Genomic DNA, 24,729 nt, shown 5'->3' with positions numbered 1-24,729 from the left:
ACCATCTTTCATGGAGTGAAATATCTCAAGTTACTTCTCAGGAGTAATTATCAAATGCGATTGGACTTTGAGCCACATGAGGAGACATTAGAACAGGTCACCAAAATCTTTGTGAAGGAGGGAGGGCTTAAAGCACTGGGGGAAGGGGGGCACCATTTGGTCCATCAAGCCCATACTGGAGAGATGGAAGGGGTAGAGAGGGCTTCTGAGGAAATTCCCAGTATAAGGCCAAGGTAGTTGAAGGCCAGGCTATTAATGGTGGAGCAACAGAAATTGGAAATGTTCAAAAGGCCTGAATTATAGAATGGTACAATTTTACAGAGCAGGAGGAGGCCATTCCACCACTTGTGTCTGCCCAGCTGGTCCCACTCTCCAGCCCTATCACCACAGTCCTCTACAGTGATAGATAGAACACAGAACAGCACAGCACAGAAATAGGCCCTTCTGTGATGATGATTCTAAATGAATCTAATCAGCCTGTACATGGTTTGTATCTACCTATTCCCTGCCTGTTTGTGTGTCCATCTAAATTCCTCTTAAACATTGCTGTCAAATCTGCTTCTGTCACCTCCCCCAGCAGCACATTCTGGGCACTTACTCCCCTGCTGGTAAAACACTTTCCTTACACATTTGCTTTAGACGATCCTCCTCTTAACCCTACGTCCCTATTTATACAGACCCTATCCAACCTACCAATGCCTTTTGTAACTTTATACACTTCTATCAGGTCGACCCTCAGCCACAAACACGCTCATGAAACTGGAAGGAGTGGGACTACAGGGCATTCCAGAGACAGGGAGGGGGAATGACCAGAGACAGATGAGAATTTTAACATGCAAATCTTCCTGGAACAGGAGCCAGTGTTCATCAGTGTACACAGGGGGATGAGTGGACAAATATGAAACAGTTTATGGGATTCTGTCCTAAAGTAGCTCAGCATTGGGTTAAATTCTCCACATTACTGACTGAAAACCCTCGACTGTATCATCAACCTTGACACATCAAGAATAGAAACAGTAGCATGATTGGTCAACAGTTACACTGATAGTGTGGGAAGGAGAGTGGGAGAGAATTGGATCAACGTTTGAGGCACTGGGTGACTGTGAATGGGTTGAAACTGGCCTCCAGTCTGACCTCAGCAGAGATTTAGGAGTAATGAGACAGATTTCGTTCACTGTCAGAACCCACTGCAGCAAGCTTGGAACTGTTATCATTCTGGTACACAGGTACTTATCAAACCTACGTATAACTGAGACACAGAGTGGGAAGCAGATCCAACTGCATCCTCCAGGGTGAAAAGATTTCAAAAAGCTTTTAAAAAGATATGTCCCCCAGTGATGCAAGAAGGCTGGGTAGATTTCAGCTGAAGTGTAGGATGAGGCATTATAAATAGCACATGTCATACAGATAGAAAGTAGGTCCTTTTAAGAAATCTTCTCACAATCGCTACTTCTACATGCATTTCCATTACAGATTATTAAGTAAACTGGTCATAATCTAATTACACAATCACAATCCGTATGATGTGATTCTATCAGATGTGCACCCACTGAAGCACAGAGACATGCAAGAATTCAGTGCATTCTATCTCAATATGTTTAATGATCACACTACCACAGTAACAGACGTACCAGCAAACATCATCATGTGCTGCAGATTAGGCCCAATCTTGTTCCTTCGGCCCAGGTTCAGGAAAAAGGACAGTGGGTAAATGTTAGCAGCTCTGCCGAGGAATACAGCAAGCTAGTGATTGGAATCAAGGAAATTACAGCTGGAATTACCGTGCAGTAACAAAAATCTTTACATCTGAAACAATTAATTAACATTGAGTTCCAATATTTAATAAAAGTCACATTTACAGATTCATGTTCAGTTTCTCACTGCTCTCTTCGCTGTGGAAATGACCCCAATTAAAATTCAATCTGAATAACAGGAAATATAGCAATTAGATTTTCATTAAAACTTAATTCATCTTATAATTCAGAAAAACAAAACTACGTGTCAAACAGTTTATCTCACACAGTTCCTTACTTGTATTTTCAGAGTTCAGCTAAGATCAGATGATCACAGATCAAAATCTTTATGAATAATATTTTACCATTCATAACGCTGCTAATAAAGTAGGCACTTCAAAATTTTATTAGCTCACTCTGGGGATGCGGGTGTTTTTGCCTGGCCAGCATTTATTGCCCATCCCTAATTGCCCTTGAGAAGGTGGTAGTGAGCAGCCTTCATGAACAGCTGCAGTCAGACCCACAATGCTATTTGGAGGGAGTTTCAAGAAGGAGTTCTTGAAGATAGTTCATAGGGCTAAAGGGATCCAAGGGTATGGGGGAGAAAGCAGGAACAGGGGACTGTGTTGGATGATCAGCCATGATCATACTAATGGCGAAGCAGGCTCGAAGGGCCGAATGGATTACTCCTGTTCCTATTTTTCAGCATTTTCACTCAGTGACAGTGAAGGAACGGCGATATATTTCCAAGTCAGGATAGTGAGTAACTTGGAAAGGAACTTGTTCCACTGCGGGCGTGATGTTCCAATGAATCTGTTGCCCTTGTCCTTCTAGATGGAAGTGGTCATGGGTTTGGAAGGGGCTGACTGAGGTGTATCTTGCAGATAGTACACACTGCTGCTACTGATCGTTGGTGGTGGAGGGAGTGAATGTTTGTGGATGTGGTGCCAATCAAGTGGGCTCCTTTGTCTTGGATGGGGTCAAGCTTCTTGAGTGTTGTTGGGGCTGCTCCCATCCAGGCAAGTGGGGAGTATTCCATCACACTCCTGACTTGTGCCTTGTAGATGGTGGGACAGGCTTTGAGGAGTCAGGAGGTGAGTTACTCCCTGCAGTGTTCTTAGCCTCTGACCTGCTCTTGTAGCCGCTGTGTTTATGTGGTGAGTCCAGTTGAGTTTCTGGTGAATGGTAACCCCCAGGACGTTGATAGTGGGGGATTCAGTGATGGTAACACCATTGAACATCAAGGATGGGGAGAATAGTTAGATTTTCTTTGTTGGTCATAGTGTAGCATGTACATTCATATAACCATAACAAATAGGAATGGGAATATGCCATTCAGCCCCCCTAGCTTGGTCCATCATTCAATAAGATCACAGCTGATCTGACATTCGTTACATCCACTTTCCTGCCCTTTCTCCCGTAACTCTTGATTCCCTGACTGATCAAGAATCTATCCATCTCAGCCTTAAATCTCCACAAAGCCTCTGCCCCCACAGCTGTCTGTGAAAGAGTTCCAAAGACTCAATGAACCTCTAACCCTAACCCTAACCCTTCTCATCTCACTTCCAAATTGATACCCCTTATTCTGAGACGGTCTCCTCTGGTCCGAGAATCTCCCATGAGGGGAAACTTCCTCTCAGTATTTACTCTGCCAAGCCCATTAAGAATCCTATATGTCTCAAAGAGATCACCTCTCACTCTTCTAAACTCCACTGAATACAGTCCTAAATGTTTAGCTTTTACTCATAAGACAATCCATCCATACCGGGCATCATCCTACTGAGCCTTCTCTGAACTGCCTCCAAAGAAATGGTATCTTTTAAATAAGGTGACCAAACCTGCTCTCAGTACTCCAGTTGTGGTCTCCCCTTGTAAAGTTACATCAAGATTTCTCTACTCTTTACTCCAACGCCTTTGAAATAAAGGCCAACATTCCATTAGCCTTCCTGATTATCCGTTGTACCTGTGTGCTGGCTCGCTGTGATTCGTTCACAAGTCTCCCCAAGTCCCTTTATCTTGCAGCTTTCTGCAGATTTTCACTGTTCAAATAATACTGTTCTTTTATTCTCCCTTCCAAATTGAACTTCATATTTTCCCATTTTATATTCCATTTACCAACTTTGTGCCCACTTATACAACCTATCAATATCTCTCTGGAGATAACAAGGTGTGGATGAACACAGCAGGCCAAGCAGCATCAGAGGAGCAGGAAGTGGGCGGCACGGTGGCTCAGTGGTTAGCACTGCAGCCTCACAGCGCCAGGGACCCCGGTTTGATTCCAGCCTCGGGCAACTGTCTGTGTGGAGTCTGCACATTCTCCTCGCGTCTGCGCAAGTTCTCTCCGGGTGCTCCGGTTTCCTCCCACAGTCCAAAGATGTGCAGGTTAGGTAGATTGGCCATGGTAAATTGCCTGTAGTGTTCAGGGATGTGTAGATGAGGTGGGTTATAGGGGGATGGGTCTGGGTGGGATGCTCTGAGTTTCAGTGTGGACTTGTTGGGCCGAAGGGCCTGTTTCCACACTGTAGGGATTCTATGGATTCTATTCTATGAAAGATGACGTTTCAGGCCTAGACCCTTCTTCAGAAAATATCACTGTCTAAACTGTTTGTCACAAGTTTCTTACTCGTTTCTTATCAATTCAACATTGCAACCAGGATCCATGGTTAGCTGTAAGATACTGAAAGATCAGGAAAGGATACAAAGGCTGTAATGATGAAGATGGGATTGAAGACATGGTTTTCGAAGGTAAACAGTGCCAACCCCATGTAGGAAAAGATGAAATTTTCTGCTAAGAAATTGAGGAGTTCAAACAACTGAAAAACATAAAATAGCATTATTTTGAAATTTCATTTGTAAGAGATTAATGTAATCACATGTCAAATACAGAGTTTCTGTGAAAGAATCATCTCAACCATGGGACTGAGCATTACATCCAGTTCCTGTCAGTGTCCCCGGCAGCTCCAGAAAAAGGCAGGAATACCGAAGTATGCGGAATTTGTCTTTGACGTTTAATCTATAACTTCATCTCCAGTGTGCCTGGTCTCAATCAAAACAGTTTCCAACACATCACAAACAGGGAGTGAGGTGATCGCATGACCGAGTGGGATGGAACTTTCTAGAAGGCAGCAGAAAGGTGCTGAGAGTATATGTGAGGGGAACTTACACAGATATATTTGAGGGATCAAGAGTCTGACCAGGGCTTTTATTTGTAAGAGTTTGGGCAGGTGGTTAGAACAAAGTAAATTCATGATAGTCCCAGAGGACAACAAGACTGCTCACCCATTACAGAGAGAGAGAGATGGCTGGTGGTGGTTTAACCTGAGGGTCACTGTGCCTCAAGTGAGGGGAGAGGTTGGAGACAAGGGTCCTTCATGCTATGAAGTGCTGGAGGAGAAATAAAGTCAAAGAGGTCAGAAAAGGACCTGTGGCCCATTGAGTCTACGCAGACATAACTACGACTAAAGGTGCGTTAATCCAAATTTCCTGCATTTGTCCCATACCCTTAAGTATTATGGGATTTCAAGCGCTCATCCAAATATTTTTACAGGCTGTAAAGTTTCTGGTCTCCACTGCCTTCCTACTGAGTGAAGGTTTTTCCCACTCCCTCTGAATCTCCGACCCCTTACCCTGCTGTCTCATGACTGATCCTTCAACCAAAGGCAACAGCTGCTCTCTACTGACTGTGTCCGTATCCCTCATAATCATCACACATGACAACCCCCGCTCAGCCTTCTCTGCTATAAAGAGGTGGAGTATAAATGCCTCCCCACTCCCCAGACTCCCCCACCCCACACGTCAACTGCCCCCACCATCTCTGCCAAACCCTCATCCCTCTCCAGCGTCCATCTCCCACCGCCCGCCTCTTCTGCAGTGGGATGGGGGCTCCAGAGCAGTGGCAGCGAGTTCAGAGGTAGGTGCAGCTACAGAATCAGCCAGCCTCTGAAGCCTGGAGCCAGACTCTCGTTTTCACATGGAGTGGGCCCCTGGCAGTGGCATGGCATGGGCTGGTACAGCCTGGAACCGGACTCTCGTTTTCACATGGAGTGGGCCCCTGGCAGTGGCATGGCGTGGGCCTCTGAAGCCTGGAGCCATACTCTTGTTTTCACATGGAGTGGGCCCCTGGCAGTGGCATGGCATGGGCTGGTACAGCCTGGAGCCGGACTCTCATTTTCACATGGAGTGGGCCGGTGCAGCCTGGAGCAGGACAGTAGCACCAGAGAAGGAAAAGTTGGACTCTCTCTAAGTTACATACAACATAGAACAATACAGCGCAGAACAGGCCCTTCGGCCCTCGAATTTGCGCCGACCTATGATCTAATCTAAGCCCCTCCCCCTACACTATCCCATCATCATCCATATGCTTATCCAAGGACTGTTTAAATGCCCTAATGCGGCTGAGTTAACTACATTGGCAGGCAGGGCATTCCACACCCTTACCACTCTCTGAGTAAAGAAAGGTATGTTTGGACTGGAAGAAAAGGGGTATGTGGAACACCTTTCTTTATTTTTTATTTTAAGTTAATGTGAATGACACCATGCATGGCTTTTCGCAGTATTTTATACTGAATATATGTGGCAAGAAATGATTTAATTCAATTCAATTCCGGGGCATCGGGCGGGTTTAGAATGTGGGGCGCCATTCTGACACTGTGAATTGGCAGAGGAGCTGATGGTGGAAAGCTGAAGTGACTGAGAGACAGTGATCACACATTGAGAAGCTGCAGGAAGAGACAGGGAACAGTCAAACAGAGAACAGAGTCAGGAAATGGTACAGTGGTCAGCACTGCCACCCCACAGCACCAAGGACCCGGGTTCAATTCCACCCTCTGGGACGTTCTCCCCGTGTCTGCGTGGGTTTCCTCCCACAGTCCAAAGATGTACAGGTTAGGGTGCATTGGCCATGTTAAATTACCCATAGAGTCCAGGAATGTGCAGGCTAGGTGGGTTAGCCATGGGAAAATGCAGGGTTACAGGGTAGGGGGTGGGATGGTGCAAACTATATGGGCTGAATGGCCTCTTCCTACACTGTAGGGATTCTATGACTTCTCAGAGGGAAGTGATGGCTCATTGGATGAGGCAATTTGCGGAGTGACTTCAGCCCTCACTCTCCAACAAACACACCACAAACAGCAGTACTGTACCTGTTTAGTGCGGAGCTTCGATTCTGGTGAGAGGTTGTTGTAAGTGTAGTGAGCTTGAGTGATCCCACAGAACAGGACAGCCACCACGCCTACAGTCAACAAAGCAATTCACTCAGAAAAGATTCTTTCATTTTTCCTTCCTGAATTAAACATTTAAAATCTATGTCCAAACATTAAAGCACAAACCTTCTGAGGAAGTAACAAGCAGGTTAGACCAAGGACAGCCAATGGATGTTATCCACCTGGATTTCCAGAGGCCTTTGACAAGGTGAAACACAGGAGGCTACTGAGTAAGATAAGGGCCACTGTGTTAGAGGCAAGGTGCAAGCATGATTAGAAAACTGGCTGTCTGGCAGAAAGCAGAGAGTAGGCATAAAGGGGTCTTTCTCAGGATGGCAGCTGGTGACAAACAGGGTTTCACAAGGGTCAGTGTTAGGACCATAACTTTTCACTTTATACAGTAATGATCCAGATGAAAGAACTGTGGGCATTCTGGCTAAGTTTGCAGGCGATACAGTGATAGGTGGACGGACAGGTGGTATTACAGGTGGGGGGTGCTGCAAAAGGATTTGGACAGGTTAGGAGAGTGGACAGAGAAATGGCAGATGGAGTACAACGTGGGAAAGTGCGACTTCATGTACTTTGGTACGAAGAATAAAAGCATGGACTATTTTCTAAATGGGGAGAAAATTCAGAAGTCTAAAGTGCAAAGAGATTGGGAGTTCTAGTCCAGGATTCTCTCAAGGTAAGCTTACAGATTGAGTCTGTAGTCAGGAAAGCAAATGCAATGTTGGCATTTATTTTGAGAGGACTTCAATGCAAAATCAGGGATGTACTACTGAGGCTTTATAAGACTCTGGTCAGGCCTCATTTGGAGTATTGTGTGCAGTTCTGGGCCCCATATCGCAGGTCGGATATACTGACCCTGGAGCAGATTCAGAGGAGGCTTAGGACAATGGTCCCAGGAATGAAAAGCTTAACATATAAGAAATGTTTGAGGACTCTGGGTCTATGCTTGATGGAGTTTAGAAGGGTGGGGGGATCTAATTGAAACTTAGGGAATACTGAATGGCCTGGATAGAGTGGACATTGGGAAGATGTTTCCATTGGGAGGAGAGAACAGGACCCGAGGGCACAGCCTTAGAGTAAAGGGAAGACCTTTTAGAATGGAGAGAAGGAGAAACTTCTTCAGCCTGAGAGTGGTGAGTCTATGGAACTCACTGCTACAGAAGGCTGTGGGGGGTCAGGTCATTGAGTACATTTAAGATAGAGGTAGTTAGATTCTTGAATGTCAAGGGGATTAAGGATTATGGGGGGAAAGTACAGAATGGGGCTGAGAAACATCAGTCATGACTGAATGGTGGAGGAGACACAATGGGCTGAATGGCTTAATTTCTGCTCCTATGTCTTATGGTCCTAAATTCACAACATTTCTCATCATACAAGGGCATTTGATAAGGTTCCCCACAGCAGGCTCATTCATAAAGTCAGGAGGTGTGGGATACAGGGTGATTTGGCTGTCTGGATTCAGAATTGGTTGGCTGACAGGAGGCAGAGAGTGGTTGTAGATGGTAAGTATTCTGCCTGGAGGTCAGTGCAGAGTGGTGTCCCACAGGGCTCTGTTCTTGGGCCTCTGCTCTTTGGAGTTTTTATAAATGACTTGGAAGAGGAGGTTGAGGGGTGGATTAGTATGTTTGCTGATGACACAAAGGTTGGAGGTGCCGTTGATAGTATCGAGGGCTATTGCAGGCTTCAGCAAGGCATTGACAGAATGCAGAGCTGGGCTGAGAAATGGCAAATGGAGTTCAACCTGGATAAATGCGAAGTGATGCATTTTGGAAGGTCGAATTTAAATGCTGAATATAGGATTAAAGGCAGGATTCTCGGCAGTGTGGAGGAACAGCGGGATCTTGGTATTCAAGTGCATAGCTCCCTCAAAGTTGCCACCCAAGTGGATAAGGTTGTTAAGAAAGCATATGGTGTTTTGGCTTTCATTAACAGGTGGATCGAGTTTAAGAGCCGTGAGGTTATGCTGCAGCTCTACAAAACCCTGGTGAGACCACACTTGGAATATTGTGTCCAGTTCTGGTCGCCCTATTATAGGAAAGATGTGGAGGCTTTGGAGAGGGTGCAAAGGAGGTTTACCAGGATGCTACCTGGACTGGAGGGCTTGTCTTATAAGGAGAGGTTGACTGAGCTCGGACTTTTCTCTCTGGAGAGAAGGAGGAAGAGAGGTGACCTGATCGAGGTGTATAAGGTAATGGGAGGCATGGATAGAGTCGATAGCCAGAGACTTTTCCCCAGGGCAGGATTGACTGCCACGAGGGGTCATAGTTTTAAGGTGTTAGGAGGAAGGTATAGAGGAGACGTCAGAGGGAGGTTCTTCACCCAGAGAGTTGTGAGCGCATGGAATAGTTTACCAGTGGTAGTCGTGGAAGCGGAGTCATTAGTGACATTTAAGTGACTGCTGGACATGCACATGGACAGCAGTGAATTGAGGGGAATGTAGGTTAGGTTATTTTATTTTTGGATTAGGATTATTCCACGGCACAACATCGTGGGCTGAATGGCCTGTACTGTGCTGTACTTTTCTATGTTCTATACTCGTACCCATGGTCACCCCCTGCCCTGAAGGAAATGAGAGGAGTTAGAATAGAAGTTGTTGAGAGCGAGGATGAGCTTGGCCAAGCGGAGGAGGGTGGTGGTGGGTGGGGACGGTTCAGGTCTTTGGTCCAGGAATAAGTGGAAAGCCCTAAGACCCTCCTAGTGGGGAGCAGGTAAAGAGGAAGCAGCCAGAACCTGCATACTGGAAATTCTGAAACTGATGAAAAGTGCGAGGTAAATAGTGGATGTAAGTAGGAAGGGACTGGACAAAGGGAGAGAAAATGGAGTTGAGGGAGGAAGAGATGAGTTCTGTGGGTCTGCCTGGGCAATCATGTTTGTGGATTTTAGGAAGGAGATAGAAGTGAGTTGTGCCTAGTTGAGAGACTAGGAGCTTAGACGTGGGGGCTGGGTGGGGGGGGATCACCAATGACCATTATGGACATGGTAGCCTCATGTTCTGTGGTGGGCTCAAGGTCCAGAGGAAGCTAGGAGGAGGTATCTGAGAGCTGGCATTAACCTCTGCAATGTAGAGGTCAGTATGCCAGATAACAACAATTCTACCCTTACCAGCCGGCCTGTATTGGGGAAATAAAGCACAGACTGCTTTGCAGAACACTAATGTTCTCATCACAAAAAAAGACAGAGTTTCCAGTTGCCTGTATTGGGGAAATAAAGCACAGACTGCTTTGCAGAACACTAACGTTCTCATCACAAAAAAAGACAGAGTTTCCAGTTGCCTGTATTGGGGAAATAAAGCACAGACTGCTTTGCAGAACACTAACGTTCTCATCACAAAAAAAGACAGAGTTTCCAGCCGGCCTGTATTGGGGAAATAAAGCACAGACTGCTTTGCAGAACACTAACGTTCTCATCACAAAAAAAGACAGAGTTTCCAGTTGCCTGTATTGGGGAAATAAAGCACAGACTGCTTTGCAGAACACTAACGTTCTCATCACAAAAAAAGACAGAGTTTCCAGTTGCCTGTATTGGGGAAATAAAGCACAGACTGCTTTGCAGAACACTAACGTTCTCATCACAAAAAAAGACAGAGTTTCCAGTTGCCTGTATTGGGGAAATAAAGCACAGACTGCTTTGCAGAACACTAACGTTCTCATCACAAAAAAAGACAGAGTTTCCAGTTGCCTGTATTGGGGAAATAAAGCACAGACTGCTTTGCAGAACACTAACGTTCTCATCACAAAAAAAGACAGAGTTTCCAGTTGCCTGTATTGGGGAAATAAAGCACAGACTGCTTTGCAGAACACTAACGTTCTCATCACAAAAAAAGACAGAGTTTCCAGTTGCCTGTATTGGGGAAATAAAGCACAGACTGCTTTGCAGAACACTAACGTTCTCATCACAAAAAAAGACAGAGTTTCCAGTTGCCTGTATTGGGGAAATAAAGCACAGACTGCTTTGCAGAACACTAACGTTCTCATCACAAAAAAAGACAGAGTTTCCAGTTGCCTGTATTGGGGAAATAAAGCACAGACTGCTTTGCAGAACACTAACGTTCTCATCACAAAAAAAGACAGAGTTTCCAGTTGCCTGTATTGGGGAAATAAAGCACAGACTGCTTTGCAGAACACTAACGTTCTCATCACAAAAAAAGACAGAGTTTCCAGTTGCCTGTATTGGGGAAATAAAGCACAGACTGCTTTGCAGAACACTAACGTTCTCATCACAAAAAAAGACAGAGTTTCCAGTTGCCTGTATTGGGGAAATAAAGCACAGACTGCTTTGCAGAACACTAACGTTCTCATCACAAAAAAAGACAGAGTTTCCAGTTGCCTGTATTGGGGAAATAAAGCACAGACTGCTTTGCAGAACACTAACGTTCTCATCACAAAAAAAGACAGAGTTTCCAGTTGCCTGTATTGGGGAAATAAAGCACAGACTGCTTTGCAGAACACTAACGTTCTCATCACAAAAAAAGACAGAGTTTCCAGTTGCCTGTATTGGGGAAATAAAGCACAGACTGCTTTGCAGAACACTAACGTTCTCATCACAAAAAAAGACAGAGTTTCCAGTTGCCTGTATTGGGGAAATAAAGCACAGACTGCTTTGCAGAACACTAACGTTCTCATCACAAAAAAAGACAGAGTTTCCAGTTGCCTGTATTGGGGAAATAAAGCACAGACTGCTTTGCAGAACACTAACGTTCTCATCACAAAAAAAGACAGAGTTTCCAGTTGCCTGTATTGGGGAAATAAAGCACAGACTGCTTTGCAGAACACTAACGTTCTCATCACAAAAAAAGACAGAGTTTCCAGTTGCCTGTATTGGGGAAATAAAGCACAGACTGCTTTGCAGAACACTAACGTTCTCATCACAAAAAAAGACAGAGTTTCCAGTTGCCTGTATTGGGGAAATAAAGCACAGACTGCTTTGCAGAACACTAACGTTCTCATCACAAAAAAAGACAGAGTTTCCAGTTGCCTGTATTGGGGAAATAAAGCACAGACTGCTTTGCAGAACACTAACGTTCTCATCACAAAAAAAGACAGAGTTTCCAGTTGCCTGTATTGGGGAAATAAAGCACAGACTGCTTTGCAGAACACTAACGTTCTCATCACAAAAAAAGACAGAGTTTCCAGTTGCCTGTATTGGGGAAATAAAGCACAGACTGCTTTGCAGAACACTAACGTTCTCATCACAAAAAAAGACAGAGTTTCCAGTTGCCTGTATTGGGGAAATAAAGCACAGACTGCTTTGCAGAACACTAACGTTCTCATCACAAAAAAAGACAGAGTTTCCAGTTGCCTGTATTGGGGAAATAAAGCACAGACTGCTTTGCAGAACACTAACGTTCTCATCACAAAAAAAGACAGAGTTTCCAGTTGCCTGTATTGGGGAAATAAAGCACAGACTGCTTTGCAGAACACTAACGTTCTCATCACAAAAAAAGACAGAGTTTCCAGTTGCCTGTATTGGGGAAATAAAGCACAGACTGCTTTGCAGAACACTAACGTTCTCATCACAAAAAAAGACAGAGTTTCCAGTTGCCTGTATTGGGGAAATAAAGCACAGACTGCTTTGCAGAACACTAACGTTCTCATCACAAAAAAAGACAGAGTTTCCAGTTGCCTGTATTGGGGAAATAAAGCACAGACTGCTTTGCAGAACACTAACGTTCTCATCACAAAAAAAGACAGAGTTTCCAGTTGCCTGTATTGGGGAAATAAAGCACAGACTGCTTTGCAGAACACTAACGTTCTCATCACAAAAAAAGACAGAGTTTCCAGTTGCCTGTATTGGGGAAATAAAGCACAGACTGCTTTGCAGAACACTAACGTTCTCATCACAAAAAAAGACAGAGTTTCCAGTTGCCTGTATTGGGGAAATAAAGCACAGACTGCTTTGCAGAACACTAACGTTCTCATCACAAAAAAAGACAGAGTTTCCAGTTGCCTGTATTGGGGAAATAAAGCACAGACTGCTTTGCAGAACACTAACGTTCTCATCACAAAAAAAGACAGAGTTTCCAGTTGCCTGTATTGGGGAAATAAAGCACAGACTGCTTTGCAGAACACTAACGTTCTCATCACAAAAAAAGACAGAGTTTCCAGTTGCCTGTATTGGGGAAATAAAGCACAGACTGCTTTGCAGAACACTAACGTTCTCATCACAAAAAAAGACAGAGTTTCCAGTTGCCTGTATTGGGGAAATAAAGCACAGACTGCTTTGCAGAACACTAACGTTCTCATCACAAAAAAAGACAGAGTTTCCAGTTGCCTGTATTGGGGAAATAAAGCACAGACTGCTTTGCAGAACACTAACGTTCTCATCACAAAAAAAGACAGAGTTTCCAGTTGCCTGTATTGGGGAAATAAAGCACAGACTGCTTTGCAGAACACTAACGTTCTCATCACAAAAAAAGACAGAGTTTCCAGTTGCCTGTATTGGGGAAATAAAGCACAGACTGCTTTGCAGAACACTAACGTTCTCATCACAAAAAAAGACAGAGTTTCCAGTTGCCTGTATTGGGGAAATAAAGCACAGACTGCTTTGCAGAACACTAACGTTCTCATCACAAAAAAAGACAGAGTTTCCAGTTGCCTGTATTGGGGAAATAAAGCACAGACTGCTTTGCAGAACACTAACGTTCTCATCACAAAAAAAGACAGAGTTTCCAGTTGCCTGTATTGGGGAAATAAAGCACAGACTGCTTTGCAGAACACTAACGTTCTCATCACAAAAAAAGACAGAGTTTCCAGTTGCCTGTATTGGGGAAATAAAGCACAGACTGCTTTGCAGAACACTAACGTTCTCATCACAAAAAAAGACAGAGTTTCCAGTTGCCTGTATTGGGGAAATAAAGCACAGACTGCTTTGCAGAACACTAACGTTCTCATCACAAAAAAAGACAGAGTTTCCAGTTGCCTGTATTGGGGAAATAAAGCACAGACTGCTTTGCAGAACACTAACGTTCTCATCACAAAAAAAGACAGAGTTTCCAGTTGCCTGTATTGGGGAAATAAAGCACAGACTGCTTTGCAGAACACTAACGTTCTCATCACAAAAAAAGACAGAGTTTCCAGTTGCCTGTATTGGGGAAATAAAGCACAGACTGCTTTGCAGAACACTAACGTTCTCATCACAAAAAAAGACAGAGTTTCCAGTTGCCTGTATTGGGGAAATAAAGCACAGACTGCTTTGCAGAACACTAACGTTCTCATCACAAAAAAAGACAGAGTTTCCAGTTGCCTGTATTGGGGAAATAAAGCACAGACTGCTTTGCAGAACACTAACGTTCTCATCACAAAAAAAGACAGAGTTTCCAGTTGCCTGTATTGGGGAAATAAAGCACAGACTGCTTTGCAGAACACTAACGTTCTCATCACAAAAAAAGACAGAGTTTCCAGTTGCCTGTATTGGGGAAATAAAGCACAGACTGCTTTGCAGAACACTAACGTTCTCATCACAAAAAAAGACAGAGTTTCCAGTTGCCTGTATTGGGGAAATAAAGCACAGACTGCTTTGCAGAACACTAACGTTCTCATCACAAAAAAAGACAGAGTTTCCAGTTGCCTGTATTGGGGAAATAAAGCACAGACTGCTTTGCAGAACACTAACGTTCTCATCACAAAAAAAGACAGAGTTTCCAGTTGCCTGTATTGGGGAAATAAAGCACAGACTGCTTTGCAGAACACTAACGTTCTCATCACAAAAAAAGACAGAGTTTCCAGTTGCCTGTATTGGGGAAATAAAGCACAGACTGCTTTGCAGAACACTAACGTTCTCATCACAAAAAAAGACAGAGTTTCCAGTTGCCTGTATTGGGGAAATAAAGCACAGACTGCTTTGCAGAACACTAACGTTCTCATCACAAAAAAAGACAGAGTTTCCAGTTGCCTGTATTGGGGAAATAAAGCACAGACTGCTTTGCAGAACACTAACGTTCTCATCACAAAAAAAGACAGAGTTTCCAGTTGCCTGTATTGGGGAAATAAAGCACAGACTGCTTTGCAGAACACTAACGTTCTCATCACAAAAAAAGACAGAGTTTCCAGTTGCCTGTATTGGGGAAATAAAGCACAGACTGCTTTGCAGAACACTAACGTTCTCATCACAAAAAAAGACAGAGTTTCCAGTTGCCTGTATTGGGGAAATAAAGCACAGACTGCTTTGCAGAACACTAACGTTCTCATCACAAAAAAAGACAGAGTTTCCAGTTGCCTGTATTGGGGAAATAAAGCACAGACTGCTTTGCAGAACACTAACGTTCTCATCACAAAAAAAGACAGAGTTTCCAGTTGCCTGTATTGGGGAAATAAAGCACAGACTGCTTTGCAGAACACTAACGTTCTCATCACAAAAAAAGACAGAGTTTCCAGTTGCCTGTATTGGGGAAATAAAGCACAGACTGCTTTGCAGAACACTAACGTTCTCATCACAAAAAAAGACAGAGTTTCCAGTTGCCTGTATTGGGGAAATAAAGCACAGACTGCTTTGCAGAACACTAACGTTCTCATCACAAAAAAAGACAGAGTTTCCAGTTGCCTGTATTGGGGAAATAAAGCACAGACTGCTTTGCAGAACACTAACGTTCTCATCACAAAAAAAGACAGAGTTTCCAGTTGCCTGTATTGGGGAAATAAAGCACAGACTGCTTTGCAGAACACTAACGTTCTCATCACAAAAAAAGACAGAGTTTCCAGTTGCCTGTATTGGGGAAATAAAGCACAGACTGCTTTGCAGAACACTAACGTTCTCATCACAAAAAAAGACAGAGTTTCCAGTTGCCTGTATTGGGGAAATAAAGCACAGACTGCTTTGCAGAACACTAACGTTCTCATCACAAAAAAAGACAGAGTTTCCAGTTGCCTGTATTGGGGAAATAAAGCACAGACTGCTTTGCAGAACACTAACGTTCTCATCACAAAAAAAGACAGAGTTTCCAGTTGCCTGTATTGGGGAAATAAAGCACAGACTGCTTTGCAGAACACTAACGTTCTCATCACAAAAAAAGACAGAGTTTCCAGTTGCCTGTATTGGGGAAATAAAGCACAGACTGCTTTGCAGAACACTAACGTTCTCATCACAAAAAAAGACAGAGTTTCCAGTTGCCTGTATTGGGGAAATAAAGCACAGACTGCTTTGCAGAACACTAACGTTCTCATCACAAAAAAAGACAGAGTTTCCAGTTGCCTGTATTGGGGAAATAAAGCACAGACTGCTTTGCAGAACACTAACGTTCTCATCACAAAAAAAGACAGAGTTTCCAGTTGCCTGTATTGGGGAAATAAAGCACAGACTGCTTTGCAGAACACTAACGTTCTCATCACAAAAAAAGACAGAGTTTCCAGTTGCCTGTATTGGGGAAATAAAGCACAGACTGCTTTGCAGAACACTAACGTTCTCATCACAAAAAAAGACAGAGTTTCCAGTTGCCTGTATTGGGGAAATAAAGCACAGACTGCTTTGCAGAACACTAACGTTCTCATCACAAAAAAAGACAGAGTTTCCAGTTGCCTGTATTGGGGAAATAAAGCACAGACTGCTTTGCAGAACACTAACGTTCTCATCACAAAAAAAGACAGAGTTTCCAGTTGCCTGTATTGGGGAAATAAAGCACAGACTGCTTTGCAGAACACTAACGTTCTCATCACAAAAAAAGACAGAGTTTCCAGTTGCCTGTATTGGGGAAATAAAGCACAGACTGCTTTGCAGAACACTAACGTTCTCATCACAAAAAAAGACAGAGTTTCCAGTTGCCTGTATTGGGGAAATAAAGCACAGACTGCTTTGCAGAACACTAACGTTCTCATCACAAAAAAAGACAGAGTTTCCAGTTGCCTGTATTGGGGAAATAAAGCACAGACTGCTTTGCAGAACACTAACGTTCTCATCACAAAAAAAGACAGAGTTTCCAGTTGCCTGTATTGGGGAAATAAAGCACAGACTGCTTTGCAGAACACTAACGTTCTCATCACAAAAAAAGACAGAGTTTCCAGTTGCCTGTATTGGGGAAATAAAGCACAGACTGCTTTGCAGAACACTAACGTTCTCATCACAAAAAAAGACAGAGTTTCCAGTTGCCTGTATTGGGGAAATAAAGCACAGACTGCTTTGCAGAACACTAACGTTCTCATCACAAAAAAAGACAGAGTTTCCAGTTGCCTGTATTGGGGAAATAAAGCACAGACTGCTTTGCAGAACACTAACGTTCTCATCACAAAAAAAGACAGAGTTTCCAGTTGCCTGTATTGGGGAAATAAAGCACAGACTGCTTTGCAGAACACTAACGTTCTCATCACAAAAAAAGACAGAGTTTCCAGTTGCCTGTATTGGGGAAATAAAGCACAGACTGCTTTGCAGAACACTAACGTTCTCATCACAAAAAAAGACAGAGTTTCCAGTTGCCTGTATTGGGGAAATAAAGCACAGACTGCTTTGCAGAACACTAACGTTCTCATCACAAAAAAAGACAGAGTTTCCAGTTGCCTGTATTGGGGAAATAAAGCACAGACTGCTTTGCAGAACACTAACGTTCTCATCACAAAAAAAGACAGAGTTTCCAGTTGCCTGTATTGGGGAAATAAAGCACAGACTGCTTTGCAGAACACTAACGTTCTCATCACAAAAAAAGACAGAGTTTCCAGTTGCCTGTATTGGGGAAATAAAGCACAGACTGCTTTGCAGAACACTAACGTTCTCATCACAAAAAAAGACAGAGTTTCCAGTTGCCTGTATTGGGGAAATAAAGCACAGACTGCTTTGCAGAACACTAACGTTCTCATCACAAAAAAAGACAGAGTTTCCAGTTGCCTGTATTGGGGAAATAAAGCACAGACTGCTTTGCAGAACACTAACGTTCTCATCACAAAAAAAGACAGAGTTTCCAGTTGCCTGTATTGGGGAAATAAAGCACAGACTGCTTTGCAGAACACTAACGTTCTCATCACAAAAAAAGACAGAGTTTCCAGTTGCCTGTATTGGGGAAATAAAGCACAGACTGCTTTGCAGAACACTAACGTTCTCATCACAAAAAAAGACAGAGTTTCCAGTTGCCTGTATTGGGGAAATAAAGCACAGACTGCTTTGCAGAACACTAACGTTCTCATCACAAAAAAAGACAGAGTTTCCAGTTGCCTGTATTGGGGAAATAAAGCACAGACTGCTTTGCAGAACACTAACGTTCTCATCACAAAAAAAGACAGAGTTTCCAGTTGCCTGTATTGGGGAAATAAAGCACAGACTGCTTTGCAGAACACTAACGTTCTCATCACAAAAAAAGACAGAGTTTCCAGTTGCCTGTATTGGGGAAATAAAGCACAGACTGCTTTGCAGAACACTAACGTTCTCATCACAAAAAAAGACAGAGTTTCCAGTTGCCTGTATTGGGGAAATAAAGCACAGACTGCTTTGCAGAACACTAACGTTCTCATCACAAAAAAAGACAGAGTTTCCAGTTGCCTGTATTGGGGAAATAAAGCACAGACTGCTTTGCAGAACACTAACGTTCTCATCACAAAAAAAGACAGAGTTTCCAGTTGCCTGTATTGGGGAAATAAAGCACAGACTGCTTTGCAGAACACTAACGTTCTCATCACAAAAAAAGACAGAGTTTCCAGTTGCCTGTATTGGGGAAATAAAGCACAGACTGCTTTGCAGAACACTAACGTTCTCATCACAAAAAAAGACAGAGTTTCCAGTTGCCTGTATTGGGGAAATAAAGCACAGACTGCTTTGCAGAACACTAACGTTCTCATCACAAAAAAAGACAGAGTTTCCAGTTGCCTGTATTGGGGAAATAAAGCACAGACTGCTTTGCAGAACACTAACGTTCTCATCACAAAAAAAGACAGAGTTTCCAGTTGCCTGTATTGGGGAAATAAAGCACAGACTGCTTTGCAGAACACTAACGTTCTCATCACAAAAAAAGACAGAGTTTCCAGTTGCCTGTATTGGGGAAATAAAGCACAGACTGCTTTGCAGAACACTAACGTTCTCATCACAAAAAAAGACAGAGTTTCCAGTTGCCTGTATTGGGGAAATAAAGCACAGACTGCTTTGCAGAACACTAACGTTCTCATCACAAAAAAAGACAGAGTTTCCAGTTGCCTGTATTGGGGAAATAAAGCACAGACTGCTTTGCAGAACACTAACGTTCTCATCACAAAAAAAGACAGAGTTTCCAGTTGCCTGTATTGGGGAAATAAAGCACAGACTGCTTTGCAGAACACTAACGTTCTCATCACAAAAAAAGACAGAGTTTCCAGTTGCCTGTATTGGGGAAATAAAGCACAGACTGCTTTGCAGAACACTAACGTTCTCATCACAAAAAAAGACAGAGTTTCCAGTTGCCTGTATTGGGGAAATAAAGCACAGACTGCTTTGCAGAACACTAACGTTCTCATCACAAAAAAAGACAGAGTTTCCAGTTGCCTGTATTGGGGAAATAAAGCACAGACTGCTTTGCAGAACACTAACGTTCTCATCACAAAAAAAGACAGAGTTTCCAGTTGCCTGTATTGGGGAAATAAAGCACAGACTGCTTTGCAGAACACTAACGTTCTCATCACAAAAAAAGACAGAGTTTCCAGTTGCCTGTATTGGGGAAATAAAGCACAGACTGCTTTGCAGAACACTAACGTTCTCATCACAAAAAAAGACAGAGTTTCCAGCTTGCCTGTATTGGGGAAATAAAGCACAGACTGCTTTGCAGAACACTAACGTTCTCATCACAAAAAAAGACAGAGTTTCCAGTTGCCTGTATTGGGGAAATAAAGCACAGACTGCTTTGCAGAACACTAACGTTCTCATCACAAAAAAAGACAGAGTTTCCAGTTGCCTGTATTGGGGAAATAAAGCACAGACTGCTTTGCAGAACACTAACGTTCTCATCACAAAAAAAGACAGAGTTTCCAGTTGCCTGTATTGGGGAAATAAAGCACAGACTGCTTTGCAGAACACTAACGTTCTCATCACAAAAAAAGACAGAGTTTCCAGTTGCCTGTATTGGGGAAATAAAGCACAGACTGCTTTGCAGAACACTAACGTTCTCATCACAAAAAAAGACAGAGTTTCCAGTTGCCTGTATTGGGGAAATAAAGCACAGACTGCTTTGCAGAACACTAACGTTCTCATCACAAAAAAAGACAGAGTTTCCAGTTGCCTGTATTGGGGAAATAAAGCACAGACTGCTTTGCAGAACACTAACGTTCTCATCACAAAAAAAGACAGAGTTTCCAGTTGCCTGTATTGGGGAAATAAAGCACAGACTGCTTTGCAGAACACTAACGTTCTCATCACAAAAAAAGACAGAGTTTCCAGTTGCCTGTATTGGGGAAATAAAGCACAGACTGCTTTGCAGAACACTAACGTTCTCATCACAAAAAAAGACAGAGTTTCCAGTTGCCTGTATTGGGGAAATAAAGCACAGACTGCTTTGCAGAACACTAACGTTCTCATACAAAAAAAGACAGAGTTTCCAGTTGCCTGTATTGGGGAAATAAAGCACAGACTGCTTTGCAGAACACTAACGTTCTCATCACAAAAAAAGACAGAGTTTCCAGTTGCCTGTATTGGGGAAATAAAGCACAGACTGCTTTGCAGAACACTAACGTTCTCATCACAAAAAAAGACAGAGTTTCCAGTTGCCTGTATTGGGGAAATAAAGCACAGACTGCTTTGCAGAACACTAACGTTCTCATCACAAAAAAAGACAGAGTTTCCAGTTGCCTGTATTGGGGAAATAAAGCACAGACTGCTTTGCAGAACACTAACGTTCTCATCACAAAAAAAGACAGAGTTTCCAGTTGCCTGTATTGGGGAAATAAAGCACAGACTGCTTTGCAGAACACTAACGTTCTCATCACAAAAAAAGACAGAGTTTCCAGTTGCCTGTATTGGGGAAATAAAGCACAGACTGCTTTGCAGAACACTAACGTTCTCATCACAAAAAAAGACAGAGTTTCCAGTTGCCTGTATTGGGGAAATAAAGCACAGACTGCTTTGCAGAACACTAACGTTCTCATCACAAAAAAAGACAGAGTTTCCAGTTGCCTGTATTGGGGAAATAAAGCACAGACTGCTTTGCAGAACACTAACGTTCTCATCACAAAAAAAGACAGAGTTTCCAGTTGCCTGTATTGGGGAAATAAAGCACAGACTGCTTTGCAGAACACTAACGTTCTCATCACAAAAAAAGACAGAGTTTCCAGTTGCCTGTATTGGGGAAATAAAGCACAGACTGCTTTGCAGAACACTAACGTTCTCATCACAAAAAAAGACAGAGTTTCCAGTTGCCTGTATTGGGGAAATAAAGCACAGACTGCTTTGCAGAACACTAACGTTCTCATCACAAAAAAAGACAGAGTTTCCAGTTGCCTGTATTGGGGAAATAAAGCACAGACTGCTTTGCAGAACACTAACGTTCTCATCACAAAAAAAGACAGAGTTTCCAGTTGCCTGTATTGGGGAAATAAAGCACAGACTGCTTTGCAGAACACTAACGTTCTCATCACAAAAAAAGACAGAGTTTCCAGTTGCCTGTATTGGGGAAATAAAGCACAGACTGCTTTGCAGAACACTAACGTTCTCATCACAAAAAAAGACAGAGTTTCCAGTTGCCTGTATTGGGGAAATAAAGCACAGACTGCTTTGCAGAACACTAACGTTCTCATCACAAAAAAAGACAGAGTTTCCAGTTGCCTGTATTGGGGAAATAAAGCACAGACTGCTTTGCAGAACACTAACGTTCTCATCACAAAAAAAGACAGAGTTTCCAGTTGCCTGTATTGGGGAAATAAAGCACAGACTGCTTTGCAGAACACTAACGTTCTCATCACAAAAAAAGACAGAGTTTCCAGTTGCCTGTATTGGGGAAATAAAGCACAGACTGCTTTGCAGAACACTAACGTTCTCATCACAAAAAAAGACAGAGTTTCCAGTTGCCTGTATTGGGGAAATAAAGCACAGACTGCTTTGCAGAACACTAACGTTCTCATCACAAAAAAAGACAGAGTTTCCAGTTGCCTGTATTGGGGAAATAAAGCACAGACTGCTTTGCAGAACACTAACGTTCTCATCACAAAAAAAGACAGAGTTTCCAGTTGCCTGTATTGGGGAAATAAAGCACAGACTGCTTTGCAGAACACTAACGTTCTCATCACAAAAAAAGACAGAGTTTCCAGTTGCCTGTATTGGGGAAATAAAGCACAGACTGCTTTGCAGAACACTAACGTTCTCATCACAAAAAAAGACAGAGTTTCCAGTTGCCTGTATTGGGGAAATAAAGCACAGACTGCTTTGCAGAACACTAACGTTCTCATCACAAAAAAAGACAGAGTTTCCAGTTGCCTGTATTGGGGAAATAAAGCACAGACTGCTTTGCAGAACACTAACGTTCTCATCACAAAAAAAGACAGAGTTTCCAGTTGCCTGTATTGGGGAAATAAAGCACAGACTGCTTTGCAGAACACTAACGTTCTCATCACAAAAAAAGACAGAGTTTCCAGTTGCCTGTATTGGGGAAATAAAGCACAGACTGCTTTGCAGAACACTAACGTTCTCATCACAAAAAAAGACAGAGTTTCCAGTTGCCTGTATTGGGGAAATAAAGCACAGACTGCTTTGCAGAACACTAACGTTCTCATCACAAAAAAAGACAGAGTTTCCAGTTGCCTGTATTGGGGAAATAAAGCACAGACTGCTTTGCAGAACACTAACGTTCTCATCACAAAAAAAGACAGAGTTTCCAGTTGCCTGTATTGGGGAAATAAAGCACAGACTGCTTTGCAGAACACTAACGTTCTCATCACAAAAAAAGACAGAGTTTCCAGTTGCCTGTATTGGGGAAATAAAGCACAGACTGCTTTGCAGAACACTAACGTTCTCATCACAAAAAAAGACAGAGTTTCCAGTTGCCTGTATTGGGGAAATAAAGCACAGACTGCTTTGCAGAACACTAACGTTCTCATCACAAAAAAAGACAGAGTTTCCAGTTGCCTGTATTGGGGAAATAAAGCACAGACTGCTTTGCAGAACACTAACGTTCTCATCACAAAAAAAGACAGAGTTTCCAGTTGCCTGTATTGGGGAAATAAAGCACAGACTGCTTTGCAGAACACTAACGTTCTCATCACAAAAAAAGACAGAGTTTCCAGTTGCCTGTATTGGGGAAATAAAGCACAGACTGCTTTGCAGAACACTAACGTTCTCATCACAAAAAAAGACAGAGTTTCCAGTTGCCTGTATTGGGGAAATAAAGCACAGACTGCTTTGCAGAACACTAACGTTCTCATCACAAAAAAAGACAGAGTTTCCAGTTGCCTGTATTGGGGAAATAAAGCACAGACTGCTTTGCAGAACACTAACGTTCTCATCACAAAAAAAGACAGAGTTTCCAGTTGCCTGTATTGGGGAAATAAAGCACAGACTGCTTTGCAGAACACTAACGTTCTCATCACAAAAAAAGACAGAGTTTCCAGTTGCCTGTATTGGGGAAATAAAGCACAGACTGCTTTGCAGAACACTAACGTTCTCATCACAAAAAAAGACAGAGTTTCCAGTTGCCTGTATTGGGGAAATAAAGCACAGACTGCTTTGCAGAACACTAACGTTCTCATCACAAAAAAAGACAGAGTTTCCAGTTGCCTGTATTGGGGAAATAAAGCACAGACTGCTTTGCAGAACACTAACGTTCTCATCACAAAAAAAGACAGAGTTTCCAGTTGCCTGTATTGGGGAAATAAAGCACAGACTGCTTTGCAGAACACTAACGTTCTCATCACAAAAAAAGACAGAGTTTCCAGTTGCCTGTATTGGGGAAATAAAGCACAGACTGCTTTGCAGAACACTAACGTTCTCATCACAAAAAAAGACAGAGTTTCCAGTTGCCTGTATTGGGGAAATAAAGCACAGACTGCTTTGCAGAACACTAACGTTCTCATCACAAAAAAAGACAGAGTTTCCAGTTGCCTGTATTGGGGAAATAAAGCACAGACTGCTTTGCAGAACACTAACGTTCTCATCACAAAAAAAGACAGAGTTTCCAGTTGCCTGTATTGGGGAAATAAAGCACAGACTGCTTTGCAGAACACTAACGTTCTCATCACAAAAAAAGACAGAGTTTCCAGTTGCCTGTATTGGGGAAATAAAGCACAGACTGCTTTGCAGAACACTAACGTTCTCATCACAAAAAAAGACAGAGTTTCCAGTTGCCTGTATTGGGGAAATAAAGCACAGACTGCTTTGCAGAACACTAACGTTCTCATCACAAAAAAAGACAGAGTTTCCAGTTGCCTGTATTGGGGAAATAAAGCACAGACTGCTTTGCAGAACACTAACGTTCTCATCACAAAAAAAGACAGAGTTTCCAGTTGCCTGTATTGGGGAAATAAAGCACAGACTGCTTTGCAGAACACTAACGTTCTCATCACAAAAAAAGACAGAGTTTCCAGTTGCCTGTATTGGGGAAATAAAGCACAGACTGCTTTGCAGAACACTAACGTTCTCATCACAAAAAAAGACAGAGTTTCCAGTTGCCTGTATTGGGGAAATAAAGCACAGACTGCTTTGCAGAACACTAACGTTCTCATCACAAAAAAAGACAGAGTTTCCAGTTGCCTGTATTGGGGAAATAAAGCACAGACTGCTTTGCAGAACACTAACGTTCTCATCACAAAAAAAGACAGAGTTTCCAGTTGCCTGTATTGGGGAAATAAAGCACAGACTGCTTTGCAGAACACTAACGTTCTCATCACAAAAAAAGACAGAGTTTCCAGTTGCCTGTATTGGGGAAA

The 24,729-nt window shown here is 42.9% G+C and overlaps 1 protein-coding gene across 1 annotated transcript in view; it reads right to left on the bottom strand.

Annotated features, from left to right (window-relative positions):
• slc9a6a (solute carrier family 9 member A6a) overlaps positions 1 to 24,729 on the bottom strand; it is a 92,726-nt gene that overhangs the window by 16,231 nt on the left and 51,766 nt on the right. Inside the window, 3 exon segments of the mRNA XM_059651307.1 lie at positions 1,632 to 1,743; positions 4,433 to 4,546; positions 6,875 to 6,963. Of these exon segments, the coding sequence (XP_059507290.1) occupies positions 1,632 to 1,743; positions 4,433 to 4,546; positions 6,875 to 6,963 (315 nt within the window).

The sequence above is a fragment of the Stegostoma tigrinum genome, chromosome 15, assembly GCF_030684315.1.
Source record: "Stegostoma tigrinum isolate sSteTig4 chromosome 15, sSteTig4.hap1, whole genome shotgun sequence".
Taxonomy (NCBI): Eukaryota; Metazoa; Chordata; class Chondrichthyes; order Orectolobiformes; family Stegostomatidae; genus Stegostoma; species Stegostoma tigrinum.
Note: the sequence above shows the minus strand (reverse complement) of the source record. Positions and strands in the feature narration are given on the sequence as shown.